Source organism: Neodiprion lecontei, chromosome 5, assembly GCF_021901455.1.
Source record: "Neodiprion lecontei isolate iyNeoLeco1 chromosome 5, iyNeoLeco1.1, whole genome shotgun sequence".
Taxonomy (NCBI): Eukaryota; Metazoa; Arthropoda; class Insecta; order Hymenoptera; family Diprionidae; genus Neodiprion; species Neodiprion lecontei.
In genome coordinates, this window is record NC_060264.1 from 16005235 (window position 1) to 16023608 (window position 18374).

At 33.4% G+C, this 18374-nt stretch overlaps 1 protein-coding gene across 1 annotated transcript in view; it reads left to right on the forward strand.

Moving 5' to 3' along the window:
* LOC107224511 (DNA polymerase alpha catalytic subunit) overlaps positions 1 to 16523 on the forward strand; it is a 29286-nt gene extending 12763 nt beyond the window's left edge. The window contains exons 6-22 of the mRNA XM_046739814.1: positions 2327 to 2695; positions 4323 to 4533; positions 4697 to 4965; positions 5900 to 6016; positions 6725 to 6908; positions 7153 to 7290; positions 7360 to 7541; positions 7840 to 8080; positions 8211 to 8350; positions 8449 to 8654; positions 8761 to 9022; positions 9470 to 9644; positions 9714 to 9874; positions 10682 to 10930; positions 12126 to 12201; positions 13896 to 14038; positions 16170 to 16523. Coding sequence (XP_046595770.1) covers positions 2327 to 2695; positions 4323 to 4533; positions 4697 to 4965; positions 5900 to 6016; positions 6725 to 6908; positions 7153 to 7290; positions 7360 to 7541; positions 7840 to 8080; positions 8211 to 8350; positions 8449 to 8654; positions 8761 to 9022; positions 9470 to 9644; positions 9714 to 9874; positions 10682 to 10930; positions 12126 to 12201; positions 13896 to 14038; positions 16170 to 16226 — 3180 coding nt within the window. The 3' untranslated portion in view covers positions 16227 to 16523. The remainder of the gene's footprint in view (positions 1 to 2326; positions 2696 to 4322; positions 4534 to 4696; positions 4966 to 5899; positions 6017 to 6724; positions 6909 to 7152; positions 7291 to 7359; positions 7542 to 7839; positions 8081 to 8210; positions 8351 to 8448; positions 8655 to 8760; positions 9023 to 9469; positions 9645 to 9713; positions 9875 to 10681; positions 10931 to 12125; positions 12202 to 13895; positions 14039 to 16169) is intronic.
* Positions 16524 to 18374: the final 1851 nt, after the last annotated feature.

An 18374-nucleotide genomic window follows, 5' to 3' on the forward strand; every position in this document is an offset into this window, starting at 1 on the left:
TTCAAATTTCGTAATCTGCAGAGGAAATTCGAAGTCTTTCCTCTGTAAATCTCTTCACCGTAAGCAATCCGGAAGCACATAATTTCTGCATGTTTCTGAAAATATCTAATGAACTGTGCAAATCTCTGAAAATTTTTCTGAGAATCTCTGCAAATTAATTCCGCCATTTTTCTGTAAATGCGGACATTTGTAAGAGAAGAATCAGACTTTATTTCTGATAATCGAAAATTTATCCGCCATCTTCGGCACAAATGTTTCTCTTAGAAATCTGGCAAAATTTTTCTGATAAATGCGGGATTTCTTTGCAATTCTCATACTCACGGAACACAGACATACACCGCACACAAGAATATCACGCAATAATAATGCACGTAAAAATTCAACTTAGTACAATACATTATACACATCCATTATATAACTCAAACGTAGAAATACATAACGGAATTTTTTTGGTAAATTTAAGTATTTGAAATATTACACTACCCAGGAGAAAGTACATCATGGTCAAGACTGAATAGCCAATTTAAAAATAGTTTTTCTGTAAGACTGCATTTGGAAGATGGATTTGATTTTTGAAAGTTGAAATTGTTATGGGATAGAATGAGTAGATTTCGATGAGTGGCTACTCAAACCTACTCAATGCCCAGCCAAGGTGTTGGAAGGCTATTTTAGGGTTTGTACACGTCGATTATGCACTTACGTGCCACTACTTCCAATGCAGGGAATGACAGAAAAAGGAAGAGATCAGTTTTAAAGAAGACACACGATTTAAATGGTATAGTTAGTTTATTGTTAATGACCAAATTATTGAATTATGACAGTGGTCAATGTAAAGGAGTCAGCTTGGGAAAAGGGTTTGGATTGGGATGGGAAGATATAATTAGAAGTGACTCGCACGAAAGCTGGGATGGGAGCAATGAGTTTAGAGAATTTAGAAGACTCGCTAGTTGAGGTATAGAGATGAACCTGTTGACCCAGTGAAGATAAGACTAGGATGCAGGGTGTAAAGTGACTAAGACTGTGGGAACGGAATATGAGGACTGGAGAATGTAACAAAATTATAGGGAATGGATAAGTTTTTGTCAGTTAAAATTTCTTGTATTCTTCATTAATTTGAATATGAAAAATTGGAATATTTTAATTCAAGAAATGTTCTCTGCAAAACGTTGAAAAAGATTGCGTCGCTTTACCTGTAAGCAGAGGTATTTCTAAATGTCTCTGTGTAATGAGAAACGCAGAGTATTCCCTGAACAACTCTACCGCAGGTAATTTTTGTGCACTTTTCTGAAACTACGTTATTCTCGTAAAATTTACCAGCCGCTATTTTCACTCTTTTCAAATATTCACAGATTCTCACAGAATTTTACAGATTTTCTTTAGATTTCTTCAGTTTTTTTTTTTACGATTTTACTTTCTGAAAAACTTTACTTTTCTCTTTCTTCTCGTTTTGAGTTTTTCAGAGAAACAATAGAGAAATGACGAAGTTCATTTTTACCAGGGATCCTATTCTGTAAATCTAGGCTCGTTATAGAAAAGTTCACAACTGTCCGATGGGATCATTAAAATAATTTTTTGTGCTTGCAAAACCTTGAAAAAAAAAAAAAAAATCGATTTTTCACAGAACACTGTTTTTCTGTCATTGAAGATATATAAAAAAAAAATGGACTCCATTTTCCGAAAATTAGACTTTTCTATACAAAAAATATATTAGTACATTTTTTTTCAACAGCTAGAAGTGTCAAAAATTTGAAGACTAATATTCAATGAGAAGGCATGTTAAAATCAATGTGTTTCTGATAAACGATCAGGTTCAAAGGCATAAACATCGAAAGATATTCATATCTTAGTACCCATAATCACATAACAAAGTTGGTCGAATGGGCCATATAATATATTTGATTTCGCTGATACTGGAGTCTACATCAGTTTTTTTTTTTTTTTTTAATTTACTTTCAATAACATGAGAAAGAATAGATATAAAGCAAAAAAATTCCTTCAGTCGGGAAAGTTTAACACGTTCGCTGCCGATGAAAATGTAAACACCATCCCCTGAAGTTGATCTTTAGTTTTAGTGTAATAATTTGACCCACTATTCGAGTCATCGGCATCTGGTAGAAAGCTGTTGTGACTCAATAGTTTAGTCATTGGCAGTGAACCTGTTGATATCCTAGCTATAATTTAAAAATCTTCATTTCTCCATCTTTACTGCTTCTTTTCTCTTCTCGGTATATAATATTTGACTGTTTAATTCGAGATGAAATATTCTATTCATTAATATAAAAGCATTAAAGCGGAGAACAATGAAAAATCTCATGTTTCTTCTTAGGTAAAACCTACAGACACTGCCGAGGAATCAGAAACAAAAGCGATTTCGATGATGGACGTTTATAAAGAATTTAACGAATACGCAAACAAGAATGGCATCAAGAGTTTCCGCTCTTGTACAGTTACAAAGAGTTATGCATTTGAGAAAAAGGGTGTACCTAAAACATCGGAATACTTGGAAGTTAAATACCCAGCCAAAGATCCCGCTATTGCTTCCAATTATAGTGGACCTACGATTGAACAAGTGTTCGGAACATCTGTCAATGCACTGGAGCTACTGCTGATTGAGCGAAAAATTAAAGGTCCGTGCTGGTTGGATGTCAAATGCCCATTGCCTACCAATAGTCCAGTCAGCTGGTGTAAAGTGGAGGTAAATTAAGGTGTTTTGTTTTTTTTTGTGCATATACTTGAAGTGATTGGAAATAATATTTGCATCGTACAATGGTATTGTTGAATTTCTAATTATTTATGTGAAACGAAGCAGTAATATGTATTTTTTAGATCATAATTTATGTATTCAATGAACACAACTTTTGGAGCTTTTGGTCATAAAAGTTGCATAACATTACCTAAGCTTCGTGGGAAAAGGTCGGGAAATTCTTAATTTTTTTTACAAGAAAAGTCATGGAAAAGTCGACAAATTTTATTTGAGCAAAATTGTCGCCACCCTAACTGGTTTTGGCCGATGGTCACCGAATTTGAGGTCTGGCCAGAATCTCGTTCCTTACTATCTTATAAACAGTGCTATAGTTTTGGGTCCCAAATAGTTCTTGACTGCCCGGAATTCGCGATCGAAGGAATTACCCTTAGGATCTACTCGATTTACTTAAAAATTTTACTAAATATAGTTCAAGTTGTGAAAAAAGTGTGGTACACAACTATCAGCTGGAGGTTTTTTTTTGTTCACTGGCAATAAATTGTTATAAATTTATTGTTACCAAATTTTTTTTTTCAATAATTTATTGCCGGCAATCAAAAAAATACTTCCAGCTAAAAATTATACCACAGTGCCTAAGTAATAGGAATCTATTTGAAAAATTGAACCCGTTTCTTGAAAAAGCCTGGAACAAAAAATATTTATTTACCAATTCTCTAATCCATACAAATACTTTCTCGATGAATCAAAAAACAGCTCTTCTGATGAGAGAGTACAAAAAGTATCATTGAACTAACCAGAAATAGAAAAAAAAAATCTGAAAAAAGTACAGAAAGTTTTTAAAACTTGAATAAATAACAAACAACTCTACCTGTGACGGTTCCAAACCTGGTTGCAAAAAGAGAAAGATTTCATTTCGAAGCACTAACTGCGTTTTTTTGTAGGCTTCGCGTATGTCTCTAATATATGATAAACGAGAATGGAATGAATTTCAGTGCATTTTAGAATATCTTAATTTGATGCAGAAAAAGTGAACATAATGATCGTGCATACATGTATAAGTACGGAAAAAGCATTAATTTTCGAATGATCGATAAAACCGCAACGTTGAAGTTTTTCCGGAGTTGAAGATCCCAACTTTTAGGGTGTGGCAAAAAATTTTCTGTACTTATATGTGTACCCACAAGTTTTCCATGCCCGGCCATATTGATTTTCAAAACTTGTGTATTGCTTCACCCTATTGGCAGGAACGCAGTATAATAGGTGTGGACCACGTGCTCCGAAATTGGATAAATACATTTTCCGAAATACATAACTTTTTAATCACTTTACTGTCACTAAATGTTCACTTCGAATATTTGTAGTCACTTTTTTCCCTTTTTCTGACCGAGGAGACTGCTATGAGTCATGTAATTTCGATAGTTGATTTCATTTGAAGCTCACATCGTTTACAATAAAACCATACAAATGTCTGATCAATGAATAAATGTTTTGATTTTGATATTGTGAATTTACAATCACATTGGGCCCTTGTGATTTCAACTGTCACCTTCTAACTAAACCAAAGAGCCGAATTGTGCATTTCCTATTAAACGAAGTAGCCAATATCTCTCTTTCACAGGTCAATTGTTTGAAGGCGGAAAACATATCGGTATCAATAAGCAAATATAGCACTCCACCACCTCCGTTGATTGTGGCAACACTTAATGTGCGAATATCCTTTAATACAAAATCGCAGCAGAACGAAATTGCCATGATAGGAGTTCTTCTGCATAATAAATATCATATTGACCAGCCATCACCGAAGCCCCCGTTTGTACAGCATTTTTGTTGTAAGTTTCCTGCTCTCTTCTGTTAACGTTCTTTTTTTTTTGATATTCGCATAAGTTTTTTTCATTGTGAATATAGTGAAACTTAAATATTTTTCAAACATTCTTGTTCGAAAATTACTGCTCAAATATTCTAATGAGAAAATTTGTTTGTTCCAAATCGAAGTGATTACTAGACCAGAAGATGCGGGCTGGGTAATGTATTCGAAAGAATCTCTAATCAGAAGAACCCAAACGGAATTAATTCACTGCGACAAAGAGCGAAACTTGCTTGAAGAACTATTGAATAGACTGCAAAAAGCAGATCCAGACTTGTTAGTCGGATGTGACTGCGGATTTCAGTTTGATGTTCTCATGCACAGAATGTTCAACTTGAGAATACCAAACTGGAGCAGAGTTGGAAGGTTGAAGCGCACTCTACCTCCCATGTACAAGGTAAAGAAATTTACATCCGTTACGAGATCTCTACTAGAAATATTCACTTTCTGTATGTAATTGGATGTTTTCTATTCGAATTTGATATTAATAAAATCAATTGTTCTGCAGTTTGATATAATCTCAAGATGGCACACAAACTGTCGAAGTTGTGTAATATTTATTGAAATCCTGGAATTTCAAGATTCCTTTGCCCCTGTAAAATCTGTTGCAATCGCGTGAAATCTTTTGAAATTCTCAAATTGTAAGAAATCCTTCGAATCGCGTGAAATCAGTTGAAATCTCGCAAAATCTTTTCAAATATACCTTTGAAATTTTAGAATAGAGGAAATCTCTGAATCCCCCATAAAGTCTTTAAAAATCCTTTGAAATATTATAAAAACCTGTGAAATCTCTGGAAGATTATAAAATCTTGTGAAATCTTTTAAATCATGGGAAATCTCACAGACCTAAAGTCCAGTGTACACACAAACTGATGAGTGACGAACCCCTTGTCTTGCACCTTTTTTCTGTCTCAATCGGAAGTTAGAACAGTGATCCCGGACTTTTGGACAGTACTACAATTGTTCGTTATACAGAGAGTCGAAGAGTCGCATAAAAGTGGCAAAGTCACTATGCCACACATCTTAGAGTTATTTGGAAATTCACACCATGCTAAAACAGAATCAAAAACGTTAATCTAATATAAAAATACCTCTGCTGATTTCAATGTCTTGAAAATTGATGATTTCTGCCTTCACCGATCACTTTGCATTAGAATTTGATGTAATACAGAGACGGTAATATAGACAAACTAAAATCACCGCGTAGTCGCCAATTTTTAGGGAATCTAAATTGTGAGACATGATTTTATATATTTTATAGAAAAAACTTAGTAACGATAAAAACAAATTTTAAACTTGAAAGCAACACAACGCGAATTTCTTTTTTACAGGGCAAAGTTTTGATAGGGCAAGTACTGAGTGGTCGGTTGCTTTGCGACATCCAGACGTCAGCGAAAGAGTTAAACCTTAAAGTCAGGAGTTATGATTTGCAGTCACTTTGTACAAATGTAAGTAATTTTATCTTGTTTCATATCGTGGCTAAAATGGGATTAATAAACAATTACATACAACTAAAAAAATTTGGTGTCAAAACAACAATCAAAAAAGGATACAGTAACAGCTTAGTTACAGAATAACTTGTAACAACAAAGCTGGACTCTTGTCTTTTATGTTAAACCTGCACCACAATACATTCACTTGTCACTCTAGCTGAAATTGTTTAACACTTACTCATATTTCAGCACAGTAAGGACTTTTGTCCAGTGATCACTACCTATATCTTGAAGTAATTATCTAAGTGTATGCAGACAAAATAAATGAATCCTGCAATGTCTAATTAATTGATCAAACTAGTTCGTAACTTTTGCACTAACTTTTTTACAAAAATGCTTTTTTTCCTTAGTCATTCATTATACGTTATGTTGAGCAAGGTTCCATACATTTGTGATGCTAAGAATGTAGCAGACTTTGGAATTATAACTGTCAGTTGAAATACTTTTGCCTTTTTCGTGAATATTAACCACTCTTTGATGTTCAAATCATATTTTTGTTAAAATTAGGTATCGTTATAGTGTAATATTTCTGGGTTAGCAGATGCGTTACTTCTGATGATGGTGCGAGAATATTGTTAATTTTTGGGTAATAAAAACGAATTGTAATTGTGCCATATTTTATCTGAGAACATTCATTGAAGAAAACCTTTATATTACATGCAGGTCTTGAAGGGGAAAGAAAAAGATTGCAGAGAAATTAAGCCAGAGGATACCGCAAAGTATTATGCTAATATTGAGAAACTAGTGGAACTGGTGAGACTTACAATGCTTGACGCATCACGCATTATCATGATAATGTTCGAACTCAACGTCATGCCTCTAGCACTACAGATCACTTGCATTGCTGGTATGGAAATCGAGAAATACTTTTTACCTTTAATGAACTTACATAGATTTAATACGTGTGAACATCTCGACATTCAATGATGTGCCGCCAAAAATTTGATGATTCTGTTTTTTGTGAAATTGTGTACAACATTTCGATGTCACAAAAACTGGACGGAATATTCTTGTGTTCAAGTAAATTGAATCGAGAAGTGTGCTCCTTGAGACTTTATAATCAACTCGCATGTATCATGACGTTTATGCAGGAAATATTCTTTCGAGAACTCTGACCGCTGGCCGAGCCGAGAGAAACGAGTATCTTTTGCTACACGCTTTTAATGATAGAGGCTATATTACACCTGATAAACGAAACACTAAGGCAGATAAGAACAACATTGAAAAGGGTAAGTAATCATGCACTTGTAGCAAAATATTCTGTCAGAAATGTATGAAATTTGTATTCTTACTTTCAGATGAAAGTAATTCTCGTAAAAAGAAAGCAGCCTATGCGGGTGGTTTGGTTTTGGAACCTAAAAAAGGATTTTACGACACTTTGATTTTACTCATGGACTTCAATTCTTTGTATCCAAGTATCATACAAGAGTATAACATATGCTTTACCACCGTTCCTGGAGCTGCCTACAGCGACAGTACAGTAAGTATTGTTACGCAGCTTAACTTGAAAGTTGAAATACAAGGAAGAGATCAAATCTCAGGAAGATAGATTGAACAGTTATATGAAAAGGCCAATAGGTAATGTTATCAAAAGCCATTAAAAGGGTTGTGTTACCATCTAAAAATAAAATTAGCCAAGTATAAAACAATAAGCATCGAGTATCTTTGTCCACCTAACATTCCTGTAGAATTTGATCAAAATGTTCTTTGTTAGTTGACCAAGTTTTTGCTAACACGTTGATGTTCTTCTTCACAATGTTTATTTATTCTGGATATAGGAACTTTGTATTCCTGAAACATGTTTGGAGCCAGGAGTCATTCCAACAGAAATCCGTAAACTAGTCGAGAGCCGTGTCCAAGTTAAGAATCTTATGAAGGCATCCAATATTTCTCCCGAATTGCGAATGCAGTACAACATTAGGCAGTTGGCCCTTAAACTGACTGCCAATTCTATGTATGGATGTTTAGGAGCGACACATTGCCGATTTTACGCCAAGGGATTGGCAGCATTGGTCACAGGTACATACATACAAATGCATTGTGATATAACGCATTACATTTAAAAACAAGTATCACAATACTGGTTAAAAAAACGAACTAAATGCGCGCATATATATAGATATATATTTTCGTGATTTGTTGATTTCAGCAAAAGGGCGAGAAATCTTAATTAATACAAAAGATTTAGTGGAGAGATTGAACTATCAAGTTATCTATGGTGACACTGATTCGATTATGATCAATACAAATGTTCTAGATTATGAACAAGTGTTTGCAATTGGTAAACAAGTGAGTTGACAAAAATATAAAGGTTTCTTTACCTTATTTGGTATATCTCTGAGTGTGAAGTTGCATAATAATGAACTTGCCCTAAATCGTTTTCCCAGATCAAACAGGAAGTGAACAAGCTTTACAAAAAAGTAGAATTGGACATTGATGGTGTGTTCAAGTATCTCTTGCTTTTGCAAAAGAAAAAATACGCTGCAGTTACAATGACTAAACTACCCAATGGTCAGATAGAAACGACGCAGGAACACAAGGGTTTAGATATAGTCAGGAGAGATTGGTGCCAATTAGCCTGTGAAGTAGGAAGGTTTGTTTTCTTTTAGAATATGTAGTCATGTCTCACAATCGGTGCTACTTTTCCGTGAGGGAATAGTTGTCTTGTTACAGCTAAAAATCTATGAGATGTTATTTAGGAATGTACTGGACCAATTGCTGTGTGAACAGCCATTTGATGCAAGGTTAGAAAATATATTTGAAATCTTGCGGGTTGTTTCAAAATCGCTGAAGGAAGGTAATGTTCCACTTTCGTCGCTTGTTATAACAAAACAGTTATCAAAGAATCCAAGTGATTATCCAGACAGAAAACAAGCTCATGTCAGTGTTGCTTTACGCTTAAACGAGAAAGGCGGACGTATGTGGAAGGCTGGCGATACAGTACCGTACATTATTTGCGGGGTGATTAATTATCAGCTGCATAATATCTGTGTTAAGGGGATCAGAAAGGTTTGAACGGGTGTCGGGTAAAAATGGAATAAAATTTGAATTGCATTTTTAAATAAATGAATAGATTTGCATCAATTTGTTCGTTCAGATGTTTTTAAATAAATTTATGTTTATGCAAATCACTGATTATCTTTGAAAAAATGTAATAATTAAGGATGATATTGATGGTACAAGATGATCATGCATTTCCCGTACCGTTTCATTCTTGTCATGATTCCAGATGAATGAATTGAAATATTTTAATTGGCCTTGTGCTAAAATGTTTGTGAACGATTGTACAAATAGAATATGCGAGTAACAAAAAATTTAACTTCTTTGGAAGCTTCAAACCTTTTTGCTCACCTTGATACTTCGCATAAATGAGAGATATTTTTTTCACATTTATCTATTTCCCAAAAGGACGGTACAGATAAATCTGCAACTGAAAGAGCGTACCATGTTGACGAGTTGAAGAACAGCGAGACTTTGAAAATAGATGTCAACTACTATTTACTTAGCCAGTTATTCCCAGTCATAATGCGAATTTGCGATCCCATTGATGGCATTGACGACGTTTTGCTGTCAGAGCATTTAGGTTTGTTTTATGTGTAATGATGGAGCACTTTTTTACATGACATTACATGAATAAAGATCATTTTCACAGGTTTGGAGGGGATCTATAAACCAAAGCAGCACTTTGAGCATGAGGAGGCATTACCATTGCTGGATGATGACAAATTCAAATATTGTGACCACTTGAAATTCACATGCCAAAATGAAATGTGTCGAACAGAAATAACTATGGATGGGGCTTTTACAAATACTGTAATGTCTGCTTATTCGTAGATGAATTCTTAAAGATATGTGGAGTGTACAGTTAGCCTAAAAATATGTTGAAACAAAAATTTATGACTAAAAAAAAAAGATTACACAAAGCGTAAATTCTCATCCATTACTTAAATATGATAAAGAGTTCCTGTCATTTCGAAAAAATGTTCGAACACTGAATTTCAACCATAATTACACGTTATTATTAATAACGTCAGGAAAATCACATTATTTTACTAATTCGTTTTACGGAAAAATCCACATCTTTCTTCCGATTTTAATAATCGATACTTACTTTATCCATAAATGAATACGTTACTAATCGTCTAAAACACATTTTTTCTCAAACTCGCAGGTAGATGAAAAAAAAAAAAGATGAAGTATACAATCTTTATGACTTGTAGATAATAAACTAGTGATTTAGCAATAAACACATTATTGTTACTAAAAATCTAACCCACACGATCCATGAAGAATTCATTCACGAATGAAATGTGCTATTCCTAATCAAAATCGAATGAACAACTTGGATTTTTTGGTGAATAATTATAGAATAACGTTCCTCCGAAACTGTGAACATAATTGAGTATTTCTATTTAAAATTCAGTGTTTGAAGAACGTTTTTTGTGTCACGGACTTTTTCAGTTATATCTGTGTAATTATAGTTAACTTCAGTGCTACTTTGTAAATCTTCGTTTTATCACACTTTTGTTCAATGATTTCTCGACCCGACTGTACGTTTCATATATCTTTAACTGAACTCTCGAAGCTGTTATTACAATAAGAATATTTACCTTGTTTCAGCCCACTGGTTTGACGCCAGTGCTATCAAAATGCTCGAACACAGATTGCTCCATGGCTCCGTGGCAGTACTTACCAACCATTCAAAATCGGCTTCAACTAGCCATCCGGGCTGCAATCGACCAGTATTACGAAGGCTGGATGGAGTGTGAGGATCCGGCATGTTTTAACAAGACTCGAAGAGTTCCTCAACAGATCTTTGGGATACACCCAGTCTGTGACCTCTGTCAAAAGTGTGTCATGTACAGAATTGTGAGTTGACTGATGATGAGTAGCTAGAAAATCCGCGTGCATCTTAACTTAGAGAATTTTAGTGATTTTAGTCATAAAGAGCCGATTTTCCGCGGCATATTTGATATAAAAAAGGTAGTGTAAGGTTCGTGGAGTCGTTTTAAAACTAGTCAAACCCTGAACTTCCAGCTACGATTTAGCTTCGGCACTTTTATTTTGCAAATATTTTTATTTAATAACCAAGCATTCGAAGTATGGTATACATATAACCGTACTGAAGATTTTATAAATCCGGAAAGTATCCTTGAGTTTCACTTGTTTGTTGCTGATTTGTTCCTTTTGATTTTATTTGCTCTTGTCTATTCGTTGATTGTAAGTTAATTTCTAAAAATACAAAGATGCTCGATGTTGTCCAGCAGATTCAGCTTGTTTCGGAGTGATTAGAGTCGCTTGGGCTTAAAAATTTTCTGCTATGCCACGTGATTATTTCTTCGAACCTCAAAGTAGCATCAAAATTGCGTTGCCAATTCTAATAAAATACTATCAACTAAATAAAACTGATGCTCCGAGAAACAATACCCTACACATTGATGCGTCTTTATTTAATTGAAACACTTTAGACTGAACATAACTTAATTTACCACAAAATTGGCAAAACTTTCGTTGCAGCCTTACAAAATTTTTTCAACTTTGATTCACAGGCCAAAATTATTAGAAATATATATGCTGGATTGCCCAGTATCGAGTCTTGGGAAAGTCCGTGAATTTCATGCGTGATGTAGTAACAGTAGGACATCCTGGTCACTGTTAAAGACCTGTTCCTTGAAGATTCAAGTGTTTCACAAAATTTTTAACGTAAACTGAGTAGTCGAAAAGAATTTAGCGAAAATTTTGCTTTTTTTTTGTCACCCAGCAAAAAAAAAATCGTCAAATGTGATTTTATAGGCTTTCCTGTCCAAGTAAATCGAATATTTCAATCTCAGCTTTCTCAAATACTTCGAAGTACGCAGGAAGCCGTTACTTTCGCCAATATTTTACGCCATTGGCACCAAAATTTACTAATTTCCGTTGTTGTCGATCTTAATTCTGTATGATGTCCTAGTTTTGGATAAACAGCAACTTAGATTATCTTCCTGTAAAGTTGAAACTATAACACAGAGCTTTTCATAATTCACGCATGAAACTATATTCAGATTTATACTCTTTCTTTTTTCAGTACACTGAAACCCAATTGTACAACCAGATCAGTTATTACCACCATATACTAGACATCAACAAACCAACATACAAACGTAAGAACAAATTGAATTATTATTTATTTTTGAGGAACACATTTTTTATTCCACATTACCCTGATCAGAAGACTATATCTACATGTATAAGTACATGACGTCTAAAAAAGTGCGTGAATTTTGGGGGAATACTTTTATTCCTAACTCTAAATTCCCCTAAAATTCACGCACTTTTGTGTCTCATCGTATATGTCGGCAACCAATTATTCAATTCGATTGAGTTTTATTTTGTTCAAAAGCATATGAAGCGAGCATTATGTACATTTTAAACGTTTTTGTTTATTAGAAGTAATTGATTGGAAGTATTGTTGTTTACAATAACATTAACCACTTTACTTCGAAGGAGACTATATTCTTAGATACTTTGTACTAATTTTTACGATCTGTTTTTTTTTACTCCACAAAATGGAGTTCGTTTGAAGTAGAAATTCATTTTTACGTATGAAATTGACGACTTTTTCATTTAATTGACAAAAAGACTTGAGATGATTGAAAAAAATGGGGTCGTTTAAATAAAGATAGACTATCGAAGAATACTCTCTTCAAATTAGAAATAAATCCATTGAGTCGATTTTGAAATATCGAGTACATCGCAAAACATTTCATTGAGCAAACTGGTTGACATTATTGGCAATAACAATGCTTCCTATTGATGTTAATAAAAATAGTATGTGAATAAAATTTGATTTACTTTTGGATAAAGCAAATGTATCGTATTGATTAATTATCTGCTGATGTATAAATTCCGAAAATTCACTCACTTTTTAGTCGTTTAGTTGAGAGTTGAAAATTCTTGAATGCTGGTCACATATTCTACTTGGCCTACAGCAGACGTTTATTTTTTACGTAAAAAAGATAATCAAGTTTCGGCCAAATCAAAAATGTCATCTTTCAAAGTCTTGCCAAGTTACTATGTAATTTCATGTGCATGAACACATTTTCTCCTATGAAGTTATTGTAATCATGAACAAAAACACCATATGGAATCAACATACAATCATCACACCGCATATGAAAACCATCTAATAATATTCATTATCATCCTTTTACACTACTTTCCTATATTCAAATTGTATATCCTTCTACAACCCTGAACTGAGAACGTCTTCGATTTTTTAAGCATTCTTGGCGTTACTACGAACAAACTATTGCGTGGAATTTTTTACATATGGAAGGATTCGAAAAAAATTAATTTCGAAAACGAGAAAGATATTACATTTTTTTTTCAAAATCCACTCATCTGAGATTTATCCTTGTGAAAAAAGTTATATTGAAAAAAATCAGCAAGTCTTCATTGTTAGTGGTTCGTGGTATGAAATTTGTGGCAGCCGACCCCGTTGAATAGATCACTTACCTATTGCAGAATAATAACACACCAACTGTGTGCTTACATTTACTACACAGGCTACCTTTGCAACTACACCACATTCCACAAACTTTCCTGTTCGCACTTATTTCACTTTCTATTCTTTGAAATTCTTCTTTTAAATCAGATGTTTGCTGGCAATGTGCAATCATACGGCAATTTTTCTTCACATCTGCACGTTTGTTGCAGTTTAATATGTGACCAGCATTCAAGAGTTTTTCACCCTCCACAAAGTTTCCAAAAATCTTTTCTTGAATCTTCTTTGTAGGATTCTTGATAGTTAGTGAACTGCACAAAAAAATGATTACGAAATATTTCCTTTTTTTAGATTTAGGATCGCAGCTTTCCACTGATGTAAGAAATGCGTACAACATACTTAGGGAATTCGTGGAAAAGCAATTACGAAGCAGTGCTTATTCGATTGTTAATCTGACGCAGCTGTTCTCATATCTTGATTCCAACTGGACGAAGGTAAAAGTGTTGCACGATCAAAATAGTTTATCATTTATTTGTGGTTATGACGATTATTTGGAAAAAATTGATTACACCACATTTGATTTTAGTGTAAATGTTATGTCTGCTCATGAGTATGCAAGCCTCATGTGAATCATAAATTCTTTCCAACCAATTATTGCAAAACCTCATTGTTTATCGTGTAGCTTGCATATGCTAGTTTTTTCTTTTCAATAAATACTTCTTGGATGCTTTGCCAAAAATGTTCAAATTAGTTTGTCATTTCTTTTTTTCTCCAAATTGTATTTCACTTTCAACTCTAAATTTTTTTCCCAATTTGCCATACAAATGAGTAATTATATGTATAAATAAAATTTCAATACTATCAGCCTGTGATACTGAACTCTATATTTTTCTCTTCACACTTTTGATATGATATACTTTCATATGATTTTGATAAACACTTCGAAAATATTTCATTCAGCAGCACTTACTGTATGAAATCCGGGAATATTTTGACAATAATGTAAAGATGTTTTAGATGTTTGCATTAAAATGATAATATCTGGGCCATTATTACTTACGAGCAGTACAAAGCTTGTGAATGAGTTGAGCCACGCTTGACACCGAATTACGATATTTCCCTAGTCAATCTCATAATTCAGAGTAAGGTTCGAACTAATTACTGATTAATCCTAATTTTTTTATCTTCAATATTGAATGTGTTATAAAAATTTCGTCATGATTGAACCCAAAACAGTTATGAACCCTAACATTTTTAATTATGCATTATGCAATACTTGATTCAAAATTAACTTTGAAGTTTTGAAGGGTATGAGTTTCATTCATTCCAGCTATTACTATATCTGTGTAATTAGAGCTGGAATATGAAATTACCATGAAGATAGATAAATGTTTTTTACACTATTTAACTTTCATGAATACGTGCTACAGTCAAAAAACTGTTGATGAAATATTAATAATATGCATTAAATATAAGCTTTTTTGATTTTATTGATAATTTTAAAATTAACAATATGCGACAGCTTCATTTTATAAACATCAAAAAATCAGTTTACTTTTCATTGGTAACAATAAAAATACGATATAAGTTTTACAACTAGTGTAAATCGCATTGTTGCTTCCGTATTTTTCTTCACTTGTTATTGAAGAAATTTCCTGGTGTATTATAGTGGTAGTTCAGATTTTGATGTTCAAAATGAGGTAACTTTTTCTTGTATTTCGACAGAATCAAATTATATCTGTAATATGGATAAAAATTTTTTTATATTTACTTTTAGGATAGCAGAATCATCAACCAGGGGAACGATATTCATTAAAACTGTGTACTCATATTACTTCAGTTGCCCAAGCTAGGTGTTATAATAGCTGTGAAAAATAATAAATCGGACAGTCGCAAAGGGGAACAAAGAATGTTTCAAATGCGTTTTTCTGTTTGTATAAGAGTGATTTAGTAATTCTTTCAACTGAAATTTTGAATAAAGAAACCGATATTTATCGAAAACTAGCCGAAGAAGAATAGAGCCAAGTAACCTAATATCTAGCTCGATCTTTTTTTCAACCTGTCTTAGTTTACCATTGAATATTGTTGGTTCTGTCCTTGTTTCACACTGAGCAGTACTGTACACCCCTTGATCCAGGTGTGTTCTTACATACAATTTTCCGTTTATTTTAAATGTAGAAATGTGGTGAAATAATGAATGATATTTTACAATATGTTATACGGCTGGCTGTGACACATAAATGTCTATCGAATCCAGTATGTAGTTTGAAGCAAGATGATTGTGATGAGGAAAAGTTTCTGCAAAGCTTTTTGTGTAATAATTTTGCAGTCCTATTACCGAATTTTACAGGTAACTCAAGGGCCAGAGCATAATAGCAAATCTATGAATATCATAAATTTGTGATATTATAATTTGATTTGAATTCCAAATTTTGTCTTAGCTAATTGTATCTCAGAAAATTTGACAATGAGACACCTACGAGAAAAAATTGAGATGTTGACTATTCTTATAATTATAACACTGAACTGGTGAATTTGTACATGTGAAAACAAAATGAATATCTTTTAAATAATAAACGCTAACTTTTAATGAGAAATATACATTTTTAATACAACCCTTCACAGCAGAAGGGAATGGCTGGACCACGATTTTACATAGAGGTCTCTCAACTCCGACGATGAGGGTGATGCTCTTGACCAAGTCAAATTCTGTTGCTCAATTTGAGGCCGCTAGAGGTGCTGCATTCGAGGGGTAACACCAGTCAATAGGAATTTTGAGTTTGGGTTCTAGACGTCAAATTTTCATTTCTTCCACGTAACTAATAAAAGAAAAAATAGATTTATTAGATAAAGTTTGCGTTTGTAGAAACTAGAACGATATTTCAGATTTTCAGAAAAATTACCTATTTTCTCAAACATTTATTGTAAATAACAATTAAACAAACTTCAGTTCCACATTTAAATAACTTTTATTAAAAAATAATAAATAATCACAGATTAATAAAATGAAAATATATTTTGAGATTGCATATTTAAATAAGGAAATGATTTTATAGATTAAATAATAACCAAAATATTCAGGTAGTATTTATAAAGTTTGCTTTTGTCTTTTTTACTTTGATAAATAAGTCTTGAAGTTTTTGTTTGATAGATATGACCAAAAACTTCAAAAACATAAACTCGAAGAAAAAAAATAATTTTTGCTGACCTGTGATTAATTATTATTTTTGAATAAAAGTGATCCTATCAAACTTATCAGACAAAGTCATACCTATAAAACCAAAACTTCAAGACTTATCTATCAACGTTAACCCATAAATGGTACATGTCTTCTTGGGAATGACGTATGTGTCATACGGTGACATTTTGACCCCAGCATAAAAAAATGAATAGTACTTTGAGTTTTCGAAATTTCTTTTTTAAAAAATTCCGGAACATATTTCTAGCCTTCATAAAAAAAGCCCTAACTTTGAACATATTGGATTTTTAAGATTTTCACATGAAAAAAAATGCAGAAATAAATGAACATGTAAAAGATTTATTTTTCATTCAAATAAATTCATTCAAATTTTTCATTCGGAGTATTTTTTTAATTTACAATATTTTTAAGAAAAAATTTACAGCGTTATTTCTGTTAGTTCACTTTACGGTAGTCTTGGTCCCGCAAGGCTGTTTTTCAAAAAATGTATTGATTTTGAAGAGTGAATGGTGACTTTTTTGAGGAAAAAAATGATATTGGGTAAAATTGGAAGTCTATCAAATTTTCGATGAAATGAATAACAAAATATATTTTTTATTGATGACAAATCATTGTATTATGAAAATATGATATGAAAATATAAATACAGATCAGAAAAATCATTTTCACTTTCATTCAGCATTCTGTGCAAATCGCACATCGGCCGCAGGCGCGAAGGGCACTTTTGATTCCCGATCAGATTTTCGTTGACAAAGGCCGCATCTCACTCGAATAGGAAAATACGGCCTTTTTTCACCAACAAATGGTTTCTGTACATTTAATAATACCGCAATAACACTTCGGATATCATGGAAAACATTGCGATTTTCTAAGCGAGCTCGCAAATGCGGAGTTACTAAATGAAGAACTAATCTACTAATGCAATTGTTACGTCCGGCGTATTGCTTCGGCGTACTTTTTCGAAATCACAATCTAACTAGGACTCTCAACGGGTGAAGTGTTTTTCAAAATTCTCTTTCAACGCTGTAACGAAAGTTACTGCCATAGATAACATTAAAATATCGTATAGCCTAAATTGGTGAGTTCCACCCCTCCTTGCAAAGTCACGTATAGACAAATAACGATCCCTAGTATAAGGTTCCACTTTGTTTCTTATAACTGATATTAAGAACTGAGATGAGAGACTGCTGAATTAGCATCAGCAGCGCCCAGCCTGGAAATATCTCTATTTTTAAGTCAAAATTATCATCAATAATTAGGATAAACCGTTAACTTTGGAACTACCAAATTAAAATAGATTATTTGTTAAGATGTATGGATGAATGCGTGAGAATTATACTACGATACTTTTTGTCAACTTCTTAAACGTGTAAGCGACGAGATTGAGAATCATCGGAACATCGTTGAAGCACTTGAGTCTCACTCAGAGTAACGCTGACCATGTGGATTTGGGCACCGGGAGGTCGCCCTTACACCTCATTGGCTAATTACTGTTCTAACTTACTGCAACTGCAGCTCTTTGGACCCTCAGGGCCAGGAAGCCTTGTCTTTTGTCTGTCAAGTCGCGAAGTGCATGGACGTCAACCCGTTCATACGCATTAGCCCTATAGAGCAAGAGTAGCGTTGGAAAA